The sequence below is a fragment of the Amphiura filiformis genome, chromosome 6 (assembly GCF_039555335.1).
Source record: "Amphiura filiformis chromosome 6, Afil_fr2py, whole genome shotgun sequence".
Classification (NCBI taxonomy): domain Eukaryota; kingdom Metazoa; phylum Echinodermata; class Ophiuroidea; order Amphilepidida; family Amphiuridae; genus Amphiura; species Amphiura filiformis.
The window spans coordinates 77,958,610-77,975,885 of record NC_092633.1 but is presented as its reverse complement, the minus strand read 5'-3'; the positions used below and the strand labels follow the sequence as shown (position 1 = coordinate 77,975,885).

At 40.3% G+C, this 17,276-nt stretch overlaps 1 protein-coding gene across 1 annotated transcript in view; it reads left to right on the top strand.

Annotated features, from left to right (window-relative positions):
- LOC140154784 (uncharacterized) overlaps window positions 1-17,276 on the top strand; it is a 77,682-nt gene that overhangs the window by 42,014 nt on the left and 18,392 nt on the right. Inside the window, exons 4-10 of the mRNA XM_072177351.1 lie at window positions 3,144-3,254; window positions 5,534-5,764; window positions 6,399-6,641; window positions 14,142-14,279; window positions 14,445-14,663; window positions 15,320-15,430; window positions 16,757-16,999. Coding sequence (XP_072033452.1) covers window positions 3,144-3,254; window positions 5,534-5,764; window positions 6,399-6,641; window positions 14,142-14,279; window positions 14,445-14,663; window positions 15,320-15,430; window positions 16,757-16,999 — 1,296 coding nt within the window. The remainder of the gene's footprint in view (window positions 1-3,143; window positions 3,255-5,533; window positions 5,765-6,398; window positions 6,642-14,141; window positions 14,280-14,444; window positions 14,664-15,319; window positions 15,431-16,756; window positions 17,000-17,276) is intronic.

The following is a 17,276-nucleotide window of genomic DNA, read 5'->3' as shown; positions in this document are numbered from 1 at the left end:
AACTTTATCCCAGTGAACTCTCCTTTCTACTTCCATGTATAAATACTTTGACTTCAATTGAGCGATGTATCCCACTACTGGGTATAATGACATAACCTTGCCTGCAAAGGAGGCTAGCTTTCTAGCCGAAACATATGGCAAATCCTTTTGAATTCTTTCAAAAATGCAATGATATCGTTAACCCTTCTTTCTGTAACGCTAATCGCCCCTATTGTTGAGTCCCATGTTAACCCTAACCAATCTAACCGTTTAGTTGGATTCCAAACTGACTTGTCTACATTAGGCACTAAACCGGCTGAGAGCAAATCTGCTTTTACTTGTTTTGCAATCACTTCACACTGGTCAAAGGACCCCGCTCGTCCCCATCCATCATCTAAATACAGCACTATGAAGATCCCCTGTCTTCTCCAATATCTTACCAAAGGTCTTAAAGTTTTAGTGAAGATGAAAGGTGCCGATTTTAAGCCAAAAGCTAAGACCTTAAATGAGTAATATTTGATTGTGCCACTGAACTCCCATGCGAAACACAGGTACTGGGTGTGATCTGGGAATATCTCCAAATGATGATAACCCGACTTGAGATCAAATGAGAACATAAAATCGTCTTTGTTAAAAATTCTAAGGCACATTTCCAGTCTTCGAACTTGATCTTCTCTCCCCAAACAAAATAATTAATATATCTGAGATCTAAAATTAATCTTAATTTCCCTGAACTTTGTTCAGAAACTGAAAGTGGATTAATTATCTTCGGTATTTCATCACATTCAACTACCAATTGTTTGTCTAAAAGTTCTTGAATTGCCTGTGATACGAATTCTCGATGTTTAATAGCAGATTTGTTATTGTTAAATTTGGCGGGTCCAGGCGAAGATAGCAACGGATCTTGTATCCGTTAGAAATTAAGTCAATAATGTCAGGTTCCGCTCCAATGAACCGCCAAAAGGCAATGATGCTTTAAGCCTACCTTTAACGTAAGGCTCCTCGCGTCCTAATTCGTATTCAAAATAATTATTGAAATAGAAGTCAATATCATCGTACCCAGAATGTAGAGTGTTAACGGCCTTGACCACTCCTGTCGAACTTGTACCCGGTAAACCATAATCTGTGCAAAATTATGAAACGTTTTTCAAAAAATTCCTATTAGTTTTTTTTGCTACGTATGTGCGTTCATCATGACATTTCATACTCACCTACCAAATATTTGTAGGCTTGTGATCAACTTTATAACTTCAACTATAACCCCATGTAGGGCCTATTATTATATTTTTTACCAAGTATCAAAGCTTTGTTGAAATCCCGATCTGTTAGCTCTCTAACCGTACATTTTCTATATCTTTTCCTGTCTCATACTCGCAAATAAATAAATCTATATTTGTATTACCTTCATTGTTAATACATCTGGCTCCCTCCTTGGGCATATTTGAGGTAGATGCTGCCCCATAACCTTTGGTTGCAGACTGGGAAGCGGCAGTGCACTGTCTGCGCCAATGACCCCCCTCACCACAGGCAAAACATCTGTCGCCTCCTTTCTGGGAATTCCCAAATTGATATTGACCGTATCCATAATTTTGGCGACGAAAATTAGCGCCACTAGGATTACCATACGCCTGACCATACTGCATTTTGCGCTGATACGGCTTTTGTTGACGAGACGCCGCTCGCGCTCTCTTCTTTCTACTGGCCTTTGCCTGCGCTGATCTGATACGGCGGTCATCATCAGAATCTTCTGCTAGGTCGTCTGACAGATATTCATCAACGACGGCCCACCCCCCGTCTGATTTATCAGCTAGTCTTATCAGTTTATTTCTCTTAGAAAGTTTCTCTGCAGATTCTTTCAAAAGGGGCAGAACTTCGGTGATGTTGCCCTCTTCAATACGGGAAATGGAGGCTTCAACATTCGATAAAATCTCGTGATTGAATTGGAACTGAGTTTTGTTACCTCTGTGGTTGAAATTTAGCTTGGATTGTAACTTTAATTCTTCAACCTCTTTAGATGCTGATTTTAGGGGAATAATGGCGTTATCAATGTAGGAAGTCACACCCGAAATCGCCTGATTCACTATCTGAGAAATCACCTGGGCGGACACTGGCGCTGGTTGCGCCGGAGGAGCCGCAGGTGGCTGCGCTAGATTCTCTTGAGCTTGATGTTGAGGAGCTTGAGCTTGATTCACTGCGTCTGACTGTGCCCCGATTTGAGGGACACCAATATTATTAGCTAATATCTGTGCAGCGACCTGGTTAGGAGCGGGTTCCTGACGAACAATTACAAATTGTCCTTCTTGCGACATGTTATTAAGTTTATGTCAATAAAACAAAATTAGTACTCACGATAGTACCCGGCTTAAATGTCTATCGTACACCTTCCAAAGGACAACAAATTAATTCCAGCGAAACTCCTATTCACAACTCCACAACTCCAAACTCAAATTTTGCAACGTAAATCTATCCGTGTACAGTCAATCTATCCGTGATGTGCACTGGTCTCTAGGAAAACAGTCAATGACTGGCCAACGCCCTAGCGCCTACCTTCGTATAACCCGCCTAACTCTTACGTAACATTCACCAATGTTATGCAAATAGGGTTCCTGGCTCATAACAGAAAATTCATTAATGTGTAATCGATCACCAAGAGCATTCAATTTATTTAAATGAAACGCCTATCGTCAGGTGGGTGGTAAAGATGATTGCATCGACAGCTAAAGCCTCCTTATAGTCTTCAGACCCACACAAGCACACATTTTGGATACATGAGTACAATGGTACCACTTTACACATGACTGCCCTTACACATGACTGTAGTGTGGTCACTTATTGATACTCGCCTGTTGTGTAAAGCGTTAATATGATGCCGGATCAGTGACCAATTTAATGGCGGAACCCTTTATTCGAAACAATGGTACCACTTTTATGAATAGCCTGTCGCAACTTCTAATCGGCATCAAACGAACAAAAGATTATATAATCTATTGCGACTCTATTTCTATTAAAAGCTCTTTGATCCAATACGGCTTGCGGTATCATACAGAACATTCGTGCGACGTTGACGGTGTGAGGAAACTTTGTCATCATAAGATTTAACCAATTATGTTCTTCAATGAGATCAAATTACGTTTTAAATCAAATCATATTTCCCTTCGTTATAGCTGCCGATACTAATGGAGATCATTGGATACAACTTGACTTGGGTCGTGAATTTGAAGTCCAGAAGGTCGTCATATTTCCTACACAAACGGATATTACTAATGCGGTCACTGGTATGTAAGCGATTTTTATCCTTTTATTTTAAATTGACAGTGTAAAAATAAAGTGTTTATTAATAAAGTATTGCTCTGCTGTTTTTGGTATGTGAGCTATTTTTATCCGATTCTTTTAAATTGACAGTGTAAAAATAAAGCGTTCAATTGTTTATTAAGTATTGCCCTGCTGTTTTTGCAGTGTAACGAGAATTATAGATAAAGCTGGAATAAAAATTCCTTTAAAAGGAATAGGGTGAGCAAATGAGGAAGTGTCAAGATAAAGGTGTAGTTATTTTATTGTTTGAACTGTTTCTATAATTCGCATCGATCATAATGAGTATGTTTTACGTGCCTGAAATGACAAGGACTATGATCTTTCAATGTGTCTGTACAGTGTACGGACAGTGTAGCCTATTTGTCCGAATCATTTTGACTATTTGATTCTGACCATGTGATTAAAACAGGCTTTCCGATTTGTGAGCTATTGTGTACCAATTGATAAGGCCGGGCACGTAGTAAAAATACTAAAAATACTAAATACTAAAAATTTACTGGCAAAAGGTGGGGCAAAATAAATCTTAGTTGATTCTTGAACACGATTTAAAGCAGATTTTCACCAGCTTGCGTTTAAGATACCTGCCTGTTTTGGTTTTGACTCGTCCAACTCGTCAAAAGTTTTATTCTTTAATAAATACTCAAGACTCGAACACTTTGGCAAGCTTAGCTGCATTTGTTTATCATGCATTCAGTCTAAGAAATAGTGTAGTTAAAACTTAATCATGTTAATGGTAATACTTTACATGTAAAAATTATTCATCAGTATACTGTGTTTCTCATAATGCAAGTTATATAATTATTTAAAATAATTTGTGGTGTTGTTTGTGTATTTGTGATGCTTTATAATGCAAAATATTTTGTAATACTATGGACCAAAGGCCTGAATGTATTTAATAAAATTGAACTTGAACTTGAACTTGAATGTTGTGATTACCGGAGACATCCTTTAAAGCGGCATTCACTCTGTCTCTTTCTTCACTACTAATGATTTTTGTCTCCGGCAGGCTCTTTGAGTATTCAATCTGTTTTCACTTGATTTTATTGCGGAATCTCTCAAATACACACCCCCACACACAACCCCACCCCACCCCACACCCACACACCCCTGCACCCCCACCAACAAACAAAACAATTAGTCTGGCGCTGAAATAGGAATATTGGGCTTGACTCAAAAGTTTTTAGGTGCTTTTTAGACCTAGAGGTTCAGAATCTGGCGGGTGCCACCCTGGCACCCTTGAGCATTTTGAAATAAATGGCCCCATAAGGGTCAAAAATTGAAAGTGCTCAAATATCACTTCAAAGTATATCTAATTATTCGTCTATACGCTCAAGGATCACAAATATGTTTTTGTTTCTCTATGTAAAGTTACTAGGAGACACTACAGGTTGCCATTTGATCCTATTGAGATTATTATACCTACGCAATAATTATTTGTCTCCGTAACTCATCAACCAGACATCGGAGCTAATATAAACCATTATGTTTCTGAATTCCTTTTGGTAGACAAACAATTTGCTACATATTTCACGAAAATCGGAGAAACTTTAATTTTTAATCCTTATGCAAACTGAAAATAAGCCAAATCGGCATTGGAAGTTTGCAATGCATTGTAGGACAGTTCTTGCAGTTTTGGGACACTTTGTCCTTTCAGAAAATTCAGAAATATTGGGTTTTCGTACGTACAAAATATAATCTAAAATGTTTTACAATAATTAAAACAAATATAAAAAATATCAGTATTTCATAAATTAATTATTTAGTATTTTTAATGATCAACATTACGACAATAATAAGAAAGTTAATAATAATTACGTCAATTTTCCCGATATGTCAGAGGTCAAAGTGTCCCAAAACTGCTCTCAAAAACCGGAAGTTAGAATGGTGATTGGGCTTATTGCCCCTTGACCTGAAAATTGACCCTTGACCTGTTGTGGCACACAACTTATAGGTCGTATTGAGAAAAATTACATATTTGTCATCCTTGAGCGTAGACGAATAGTTTGATACATTTTGAAGTAATATTTGAACACTTTCAATTTTTGACCCCTGTATAACCCTATGGGGTCATTTTGGGGTCATTTATTTCAAAATGCCCAAGGGTGCCAGGGTGGCACCCCTCAGATTCTGAATCGGTGGGTCTTAGAGATATAGGAAACACAATAAAACATTGCGCGGATGCTACTTTCAGGTTTTTGGTTTTAAATAACAATAAATAGCAAAGCATATCTTTTCTATATAGGCAATGATCCTGACATATCAAGTGCCAATGTACGTGTGGGGTCATGTAGACTTGACGTAGACGTTACCAGTAACACCGACTGTGGTTCAGTTCCGGCCGGTATAACTACTGAGGGCGCGATTGAAGTCGACTGTGGTAACAGCAACACCAAGAAAGTCTATGGTCGGTATGTTTACATCACTGCCAATGTTGCTATGCCGATTTGCGAAGTATACGTTTACGGAGACGACGGTAAGTAATTGTGCAATATATTTCAGTTCACATGCACTAATCGTGCAAATCATGTTAAAGTTGTCATATTTGGCTAGATGAATAGTACTTTTATAGTGCTAATTAATCTAGGCTATGGAGGCATTTTAACAGTAGGCATACCCCCGTTTCAGAAGGAAAAATATCATTGAACTTTGCACAGAGGGTTCAGTTCAAAATTACTCAGAACTCGCACCCCGGATTCGCACTATCGTGATCCTCTGGCAATAAAGATTCAGAAACATCTTGCCACCACTGAGCCCCGGGCGGTGGTAAACAAATCCCGGCCAACTCAGGCAGCTTGAGTGGGGTAGTGGGACCCCTGATGAAGGAAATGTCAGCTAGAGCCAAATGAGCTATTTCTTGGGGAACAGCCAACGGCATCCACAACTGGATCTGGGCAGCAGCAGATTTCAGTAGGAGATACTAGGCAGAAGATGAAGTCAATTGACTGGTCTTACTGGCAGGTTTCTCTAGAGATTGGAGAGCTACTAGCTGGAGTCTAGGGAATGGTCTCCTTTCTACTGCGCAATGATGGAAGGCAGGGGGCGCTGAGACCTCCTGTCAGTATAACAGCAAGAGCTGACTTCAAGAACTCTTCTTTTCCAACTTGGAGCTCATCCAGCCTCTACCATTTCACCTCGCCAGTGCGGTATGAGTAGGCAGAAGAAAGGGAGACTTGACGTAGACGTTACCAGTAACACCGACTGTGGTTCAGTTCCGGCCGGTATAACTACTGAGGGCGCGATTGAAGTCGACTGTGGTAACAGCAACACCAAGAAAGTCTATGGTCGGTATGTTTACATCACTGCCAATGTTGCTATGCCGATTTGCGAAGTATACGTTTACGGAGACGACGGTAAGTAATTGTGCAATATATTTCAGTTCACATGCACTAATCGTGCAAATCATGTTAAAGTTGTCATATTTGGCTAGATGAATAGTACTTTTATAGTGCTAATTAATCTAGGCTATGGAGGCATTTTAACAGTAGGCATACCCCCGTTTCAGAAGGAAAAATATCATTGAACTTTGCACAGAGGGTTCAGTTCAAAATTACTCAGAACTCGCACCCCGGATTCGCACTATCGTGATCCTCTGGCAATAAAGATTCAGAAACATCTTGCCACCACTGAGCCCCGGGCGGTGGTAAACAAATCCCGGCCAACTCAGGCAGCTTGAGTGGGGTAGTGGGACCCCTGATGAAGGAAATGTCAGCTAGAGCCAAATGAGCTATTTCTTGGGGAACAGCCAACGGCATCCACAACTGGATCTGGGCAGCAGCAGATTTCAGTAGGAGATACTAGGCAGAAGATGAAGTCAATTGACTGGTCTTACTGGCAGGTTTCTCTAGAGATTGGAGAGCTACTAGCTGGAGTCTAGGGAATGGTCTCCTTTCTACTGCGCAATGATGGAAGGCAGGGGCGCTGAGACCTCCTGTCAGTATAACAGCAAGAGCTGACTTCAAGAACTCTTCTTTTCCAACTTGGAGCTCATCCAGCCTCTACCATTTCACCTCGCCAGTGCGGTATGAGTAGGCAGAAGAAAGGGAGACTTTGTTGCAGAGCAATGTCGAAGAAGCAGAGAATGACCTTTGCCCGCACAGGCAACCTTGTTTGTAGAGATGCAGTGTTAATCGTGCTGTATATCTTGTGCTGGTTTTTCCCGTAGGGTGCTTCTTTACAACCTCCTTAAGGGCTGACATCCCTATTTCTGCATAGTTTGTCGCTAAAAGTTATAAGGATAAGCCTCGAAATGGAACGGATTCAACGACGACGAACTCTGGAAACGTCCAACGACTACGATTAAGGAATGTGAATTTATGGCTGTTAAACATCAGAGGTCTAAGATCAAACATTGGACAGCTGCAGGCAAGGATCCAGCTCGCTCCACCTTCTTCAAAGCCAGATCTAATTTTGATTACTGAATCAAAACTTGACAGCTCTGTGCCAGATGATAGCTCACATATCAACATCAATGGCTATTCTCACATGCGTAGAGACAGGAGTGATGACAGTGGTTGGGGCGGTTGTCTTATCTATTACAAAAATGGCTTTCCTATAGTGCGAGAAACCAACCTAGAACCAAAGTTATATGAGCTGATGGTGTTTTCCATACAATCTGAAAGTGGAACTGTGCTACTTTCGTTGGTGTACTGCCCTAAAAATAAAATAAAAGGATCACTTACTTGGTATGATAAAAACCTAGACCGCCTGCTATCCAAAACGAAGGCCAACATCTGCATCCTAGCTGGTGATTTTAACTGTCACCATCAGGAATGGCTTGGCAGCAGATCTCCAACTGATGAAGAAGGCAGGATTGCACTAAATCTGTGTAATTCTCACGGACTGACTCAAATTGTCAATGGACCAACCCACCAACTGGGAAATCGTCTTGACCTCATCATGACTGATGCACCAAACCTATTCACACCAAATGAGATTGAGTGCAACGTGGGTACCTCAGACCACTTCCTTGTCAAAACTGCCTTAGAGGTGTCTCCTCTCTCTGAACCATCCCCTCCAAGACATGTATGGATGTACAAAAAAAGCTGATTGGGACAACTTAAGAAATGACCTGGCTGCCGTCCGGTGGAATGAGCTTTTGACAAAAGAAGACCCGGAGACTGCTTGCTCTAACATCACAAGTGCCATCCAGACAGCGATGCACAGCAATATCCCACAAAAGACTGTCCGTTCTTTTGTCAATCATCCTGAGTGGTGGAATGAGGAGTGTGATGAGGCTTTAAAGAAGAAAACTGGCAAATGGAGAAGATGGAAGGCGCTTCAAACACCTGAGTCTCGCCTAGAGTATAATCAGGCACGAAACACCTACACCTCTATTTCCCGAAAAGCTATATCCTCCCACAAAATACGGGTGCGAGAGAAGATGACTACTGAACTGAAAACAGGGTCAAAGAGCTGGTGGTGGACAGCACGTAGACTAGCTGGGAAGGGTGGAAAGTCTGAAATTCCAGTACTGAAGGCAAATGGAAATACACACATCTCTTCAGAAGACAAGGCAGAATGTTTATCTTCCCTTTCTGTGAAAAATCTACCATCCCTGAAGAAGACAACAACAAAAAGTATCCCAGAGTTGCACACTAGGACTTCCTCCATCTGCTCGAAGGTCGTGTTCTGGCCCAGCAAAGTTAAGAAAGAGTTACTGAAGCTAGATATCAACAAAGCTTCTGGCCCAGATGATGTTCCTGCTCTTGTCCTGAAGATGGCGGCTCCTGAACTTGCTACTCCACTCGCTCGCCTCTTTCAATTATGTTTTGACAAAGGTTACATGCCAGCTCAGTGGAAGTGTGCGCATGTCATCCCATGCTACAAGAAGGGTGATAAACATACACCTGGAAACTACAGGCCCATCTCACTGCTGTGTATTATGTCAAAAGTGATGGAGAAGCTCGTTAGTAAGAAAATGTGGAAACACCTGGATGAACATCATCTGATCTCCCCTCGGCAGTTTGGTTTCAGGGCTGGTCACTCTACATCAGATGCTTTGACATATGTCTCGCAATGTCTTGCCAACTCACTCAACAACAGAGAAGAAGCACGGGTCGTCTGCCTTGACATCAGCAGAGCATTTGACCGTGTGTGGCACACTGGTCTGCTTGAGAAACTTTCTGCACTAGGGTTTTCGGGTACTCTTCATGCTTGGCTGACAGACTATCTCAAAGATAGATCACTGAAGGTCGTCCTGAATGGGAGGGAGTCTGGATCGAAAAAAATCAATGCTGGGGTACCACAGGGCTCCATTCTAGGCCCCCTCCTGTTTATCATTTTCATTGACGACATCTCACAAGATCTGAACAATCAGTCCATCTTGTACGCAGATGATGCTACCATTATGTCCTTCATCAAATCCAGAGAAGATAGACTTCCTGCTGCAGCATCTCTCAACCGGGATTTGGCCAAGATCGAAACATGGGCTAAGACATGGAATGTCCTGTTTGGTGCTGCCAAATGTAAAACCACTACCATCTCCAACCGAAGAGATGCTGATGGCAACCATCCACCACTTCACTTTTTTGGTGTAACTCTTGAAGAAGCTGAAAGCGTGGACCTTCTAGGTCTTACATTGAATAACAACTTGTCCTGGAACCAAGTAGTCACCAAAATGTCAAAGACAGCCGGTCAGCGACTGGGACTCCTCAGAAGAGCTTCGCCCTATATTCTACCTGCACAGAGAGCCATCATCTATAAGGCCATGATACGATCAAAAATGGAATATGCCAGCAGTGCTTGGACTGGTGCAACTCCCACCTCACTAGCTCAGCTTGACTCCATCCAAAATAGAGCTAAGCGTGTCATTGGTCTGCCAACAAATGAGTATGAAGAACATCGTATTCAGCCATTGAGCCACCGCAGGGCAGTTGGAGCAGCCACCCTCTTCCATCGTATGTTTTACAAGGAGGCCCCTGAGTTGTTATGCCAGCTGATGCCAGACATCCATGTCCATGACCCCAGGTTGCGACGGTCTGTGAGATCCCATGACCTAGCAGTGGAAGTCCCAAGATCAAACCTTGTCAGCCATGAAAGATCATTTCTACCATCTACAGCCCAATTATGGAATTCTCTACCTGCCCAAATTCCAGCCATTAGATCGAGGGCCAGCTTTAGCAGGGAGGTTAATCGCTTTCTGGGTGCATCCTCGTCAGCAGCTTCTAAATGATTTATTTGTCTCTGCTGTTAATGCCCAGTTATGCCATGTCGTAAAAAAAAAAAAAAAAAAAAGTACTAGTAGGCCTATACTCTTACAAATCTTTCATACACTCTTAGATTGCGAGAACCAATCAGAGCAAACGTAAGAAAATGTGAACCATGCAGCACGGTTATGGCAAGCTAAGCGGCTCAGAACGTGGGACTAGCTACGCGCAGCTTCTTTCTCGTTACGTGCAGCTTATTAACCAATCAGATTCGCGGTTTTAAACACGTGGAGCTGATGTAAACATCCTCTCTCACAAATATTACGTTGTTAATTTTTGTAAATGAAAATATCTGTAGTATATCAGCAAAAATGGTATAGGTGCTATTAAAGTAATATCTGAACAGAATGATGATTGTTCTATATTTAGGGGCTATCATTTTCTTCGGAAGGGATCCCAAATATAGGGGTCATACTTTTTGGAAAGAAAAATAAGGGGAGGGGGGTCATAAATTGATAATGACAAAATGTAGGGAGTCACAAGATGACTACAGATAGTGTGTTTATTGTATTCAAAAAGACTGATTTCAATACAATTTTAGCCTGTCTAGGGGGTACGGTGTATCGGTGGTGGGTGTCGGGGTCATAACATTTTGATGCCGAAATAGTGAGGGCCGCAATTTATTGACGCCGACTTTTTGTAAATTTAGGAACCCCCCCTCCCCGTTCCGAAAAAATTGATGACCCATTTTACTCTCCATATTTACACAGTGGCATGTGATATCGCTTTCCCTGCAATATCTTTACACAGCGCTTTACATCAGTAGTTGTTGCTGTTTGACCTTCATATCCCCTGCACCGCTAATACAGCCCGAGTATAAAGTTACTTGCTATTAAACACGGTGTAAACTTGGAAACACTAAATAAATATGCTTTGTGTCATTTTAGCCAGGCATTAGCAACATGTTCTCTTGACACGTGCTGTGATTTGGCCTCCTTTACCCGTTCGTTATCTATGCTAATTCCGTAAATTAATTACAAGATAATAATTGTGAAAGAGGATACCTATAACTATACTACGCGCAGCTAACGACCCAACCACGTGATTAAATTTGACTATTTTGATTGGTCAAACAGCTGCTCGTAACGAGAAAGAAGCTACGCGTAGCTGTTCCACGCTTTTGGCCCCCTTGGCTTGCCATACACGGTCGCGCCTAGTACGAGGAACCCATACCGTACAATATAGCTCTGCTAGTACGGTATGGGATGATATGCAGAAAGCTAGTGCAACATAGCTCGAGATACTATAGCTAAAATACAGGTTTACATTTACTATCTTACATTATCTTGCTGTATTTCAGCTAGAGCGCCATATGTGTGTGTTGCTTATCCTGACCTGAATGGCTTTTGAATGTCATTTGTCCATTAGAAAAGGTCAGTTTTCTTTAAAATGACGAGACTCGAAATTGGGTCTAAATTTCGAGTCTCGATTATAACTCTCGAGGAGGCAAAATTTAATTAGCTATTTCTCGCCCACTTTATAATATTTTGGCCTAGAAATAATATGAGTGGCTTTTGAATGTTATTTGTCCATTAGAAAAGGTCAGTTTTCTGTAAAATGACGAGACTCGAAATTGGGTCTAAATTTCAAGTCTTGATTATAACTCTCTAGGAGGCAGAATTTAATTAGCTATTTCTAACCCATTTTATAGCATTTTGACCAAGAAATAATATGAGTGGGTTTTGAATGTCATTTGTCCGTTAGAAAGAGTCCGTTTTCTTTAAAATGACGAGACTCGAAAGTGGGTCTAAATTTCAAGTCTTGATTATAACTCTCTAGGAGGCAGAATTTAATTAGCTATTTCTAACCCATTTTATAGCATTTTGACCAAGAAATAATATGAGTGGGTTTTGAATGTCATTTGTCCGTTAGAAAGAATCCGTTTTCTTTAAAATGACGAGACTCGAAAGTGGGTCTAAATTTCGAGTCTTGATTATAACTCTCTAGGAGGCAGAATTTAATTAGCTATTTCTAATCTATTTTATAGCATTTTGACCAAGAAATAATATGAGTGGGTTTTGAATGTCATTTGTCCGTTAGAAAATGTCAGTTTTCTTTAAAAGGACGAGACTCGAAAGTGGGTCTAAATTTCGAGTCTTGATTATAACTCCACGTATATTGTTATTCTTAATTAGATCAATAATTGTTGCTACAATATCGCCCAATCTTGGCAATTTATACCCTATATTGTTCACTGAGGTAAAGAGCCCTTTTAATTATTGCATTTGAATATCGCGCCTTACCAATCAATATGATAGGTAGGCCCCTACCTGGGAAGTGAAACCGTGTGCAGCTACAAAAATGGATGGTTGTATTCAAATGAGTATAACTTGAGTTTGCTGTAAGCAATTGCAACAATTCCTGTTTTTATGTAGACGTGTAGAATTTTGCTCTTTCCAGTGGTATTTTCCTTTTTAGCAGATTCCTTACAGATCTCGAGTTACAGCTCCTCAAACATGAGTTTACTTCTTTTTGACTCAGCCTGTAAGTCGGAAATTAGACATCGGAATTGAAAAGTTAAGCTCGTAGCGCATGTTATTACCATAATACGCAAATTTTATTTGATTCAGTTGACTGGTTGCGAAGAAATTAACGATTACATAATACTCGCATCAATGCAGTTCTTTTTTTTTTTTTGATCAAAAGGTGCTTTTTTCATTACCGTTTCTTAAAGTTTGTGTATCTCATTAAATTTACTCCTCATTAGCTATTTTATGATCCGTCGGTGTGTATGTTATTCGTGCTTTCACTGAAGATGAGCAACAGTTTGTCCGAGAAAACTTTATTCTGCAATTGGAAGCTTTCCAACTTTAATTCTTTGTGTTGTGCAAATATGTTATATCTTTAAAACTTTCCAAAAACATATTTGAGCCAATAATGGCAATGATCAAGTACTTACAGCTTAGATACCATGCAACATTATGTTGAGGTTTTAAAAGATGTACTCTTTGCATTGCAATTTCTTGGGAATATTCCATTAACATTCATGTGTGTGAGAAGCTGGAATTCTTTATGCAATAATTCTTAATGCCATAAATATCAACATCAACGGAAAAAGATATTCAAGCTTTCATTTTCAATACCGAACAGTTTTTAAAGTTTGAACAAAACTTAATTAAATGTAATTTTTAAACAGATTGTTTAAAAAGAACGAAAAAGATTCACCGAAAATATTTAAAGCCCATTGGCAGTTAATCACTAGCTGAGTGTGCATTGTGTTGAATGATCTTTCTTTCAAACTGGGAATGAAGTGAATTGACGCACGCGCTATGTAATCGCTCATTTCTTCTCAATCAGTCAACCGATTCAGATAAAATTAGCAAATAAGATGCATAATAAAATGGCCTACACGCTGTTTTTAAAATGTTGGATTCTGATGCCTATTTCTCGACTTATGTTCAAATTCATTCACCCGGTATTTTTTATGGGACACTCTGTATAAATTGGAAGTTATGAGTGTTTCAATGCAGAATGATACGTGATCCTTGAAATTTACTGACGAAACGCAAAGGAACACCACTTCATGACACATGGCCACATGCCCTTCAGCTCGGACCGCCTAAGTTCTATTCATATTCTCACATACAATGTTGTTTGGAGTTCCTTTATAACCATTTATGTTGACATTTAACTGTTTTTCCTTAGTTCCCATTGGTGAAGAGACAAGAGTGAGTTTTTCCCTGGGATCATCTACAACTGCGAAACAATCTGTTGCTGAAAATGCCGGGTCTATTTCGCTATCAGTTCAACGCACTGGGTCAGGAAGTACTTGTACTTATGTCAGTAAGTTTCCTTTCAATGAATGATGGAATTAATCATGGTGATGATGATGATGGTGATGATGATGATGATGATGATGATCGTGATGATGGTGGTGGTGAAATTGATAATTGTTACGTTGGTGATGACGATAACGATATAACCTTCCTGTATTGTTGGCTTTCTCAGATTACGTCACCGACACGTCCATCGATGACGCCGATTTCAATGATGTTCCGTTACCACTAGAAATCATGATGGACAGTGACACATACTCGTTGAGTATCCCTATAACGGACGACGACGTATGTGAACCCACAGAAAACTTTAATGTAACTCTGTCGAGCGTTGATGGTGGACAGCTGGGAGGCCAATGCTGGATGTGTGTGGAAATTACAGACGATGATAGTATGTAACACTTACCTTGCTTCTTACGTGTCTCATTACCATGAGATTGGTCTAATTTTAGTAATTTTAGTTAAGACCAAAATTTAATTTGACTCTGCCCGACTTCATTTAAATGCGCATTCGAGTATCAGTCAAGGGAAATATTTAAAAAGATATGTTGGATTCTTGTCTCTGTTTATACCAGAGGCGTAGCCAGACTTTTACTGTTGTCATGCACATTTATCAATTTTTCGTCCCGTTGTAAGAGGGGGGGGGGCTAAGTCAACCTTTCGTCCCCATTTGTCAATTTTAGTCAACTTTTCGTCCCCATTTGTCAATTTTTTGTCCCATTTTTTGTCATTTTAATGACAGTTTGCTCTACCGTCCCCACTTTATCCCTAAAATGGCGGTGGGGGCATTTCCCCACCCCCTAGTTACGACATTGGTTATGTCACTGTTATGGCAGTACGGAGGAGGTCACGTGCGCAGTTATAAAAGCGCATTATATATAACCGAAGTACACTGTACAGTCATACTGTTTCATACTGCTTATGCATTTGAGTTTGAACATGGAAGTAAGAGACATGGATTGAATGGGTGATTGTAAAATTCTCATCATTTTGCTCCATGAGAGACAAAAGATGTAAAGTAACATATTTGTGTGATAATATTTGCAGGTATCACGTATACGTTGGATTTACCATCTACAACCGTCAGTGAAGATAAAGGACCATTAAGTGTTTCGGTTGTCAGAACAGGGACGGGTGTTATGCAAGAAGGAACAGCAGGTAAGTAGTCGATTAATACATCTAAACAGTGTCGATATGAGGCAATATGGGTTACTCCTTCATGTAATTTTACACGAAATTAGGGTTAGGGTTAAGGTTAGGATTAGGGTTAGGATTAGGGTTATGATTAGGATTAGGCTTAGGGTTATAGTTTGGATTAGCTTACACGAAATAATTACATGAAGGATCGACCGGAATATGAGCGAAAGTAGCATAATTTGTAGTCATATAATTATGCTATAGGAAAGAGCGGGGAGTGTTCGCTCTGGGGGCAGGTTCGCCCACCACGTGATTCGCAGCACTACGGCCATCGGGGAATTTGGTGATGACAAAATTAGGTGACAAAGGCCTAGTATAGGTCATTATAAATAATAGCTACGCGACATATAAGAACGTGTTCATCAAACTGCAGCCAAAACATTGCATTAATAATGTTGTGTTAACATTGATACAGATGGTTTTAATGGAAATCTGTATTGGGAACGCATGGGATTTGTCAAAGATTTAATTCAGTTGTAAACTCGGCATTCAATCTGTATTTTGCGTACCCTGAGGAAAATATGAAGATATGCAGAAGGGGCAAATGCGCTTCTTTGAGGATGGGGCATGTTCGCCCCATATGTTTAAGTTGAGTTACCCCAAAGTTGAGGGCGGACCTGCCCCATCGGCGTATGCAATATTGCTAATTATATATACCATTAAACAAGGTAAAACTACTGGAATGCATGTTTTTTTACGTTATGTGGTATACCACTGTTTATGTCCTAATTCATAATCATCCCGCAGCTGTAAACAAATACGTTTTAACTCACTTTGGACCCCTACATTGTACCCTGACCCCGACCCCTCCAATAAATTTAGTAACTCCCCAGAAGAGAATGAATGCCCTGTATACCCTTGCTAATTGTTTGATTATTGTTATGCAATATTTTAACCTTTTTTATTTTGGTGAACTTACCCCACCATATGGGCGAACCTTCCCCAGCATTCGCCACTTTGCATTTTTTTGCTCTACCTTTTTGCTAATATTGTAAGGCCTATAATTGTGGTCGTATATAGCCAACGTAGTGCTTTCACATAGGTTAACCAGATCGTCCCTAACCTTAAAATTGGCATCGCTAGTTTGGTCTGAAACAAATAGGGCGAACACTCCCCGTTCTCCCCTAATATATAAGAAGGAGGTAATGAACAAAAGGATGTAGCATGCAGCAATAAATTCTGCACAATGTACAATAAAATGTATTTGGTTATAACAACATTGAACAAATGAAAGTTGTATGACCGACTATTATGACTTACAATGTTTTACACAAATGTTTTATTTAGCACTTACATTCGCTGGCAACACGGCTACATCAGCTGACTACGACAGCACTGCAAAAGATTTGAATTTCCTCGCCTCTCCTCCAACAAGCCGGAATACAGTGACAGCTTCTGTGGACATAGTTGATGATAACTGTTACGAGGAGTCGGAGACATTCACCGTTGGTATATCATCCGTTGGACCTGCAGATTGCAGTTTTGTTGGTGATCCCCAAACAGCTCAGATAACTATAACGGATAATGACTGTAAGTTTGAATGTACATTTTATGAGATCAAGAACATTGCATGATTGTCTCTAATTTTAAGTTTCTCGGTCATTTATTATTACACGTTCGTTACACTCTCTGGTGCATTCAAAATACCACTTTACCATAAGTTTATCAGATTTTCAACCAACATTTCTATTGGTCTGGATTTTTTTGTTCCTAGTTTTGCGAATTAAGTCGTCGTGACACCGTATTGACGAATCTCACGAGCCAAGTCATGGTCAGGATTTGGTCGGCCATTACTGGGTCCCCGCTG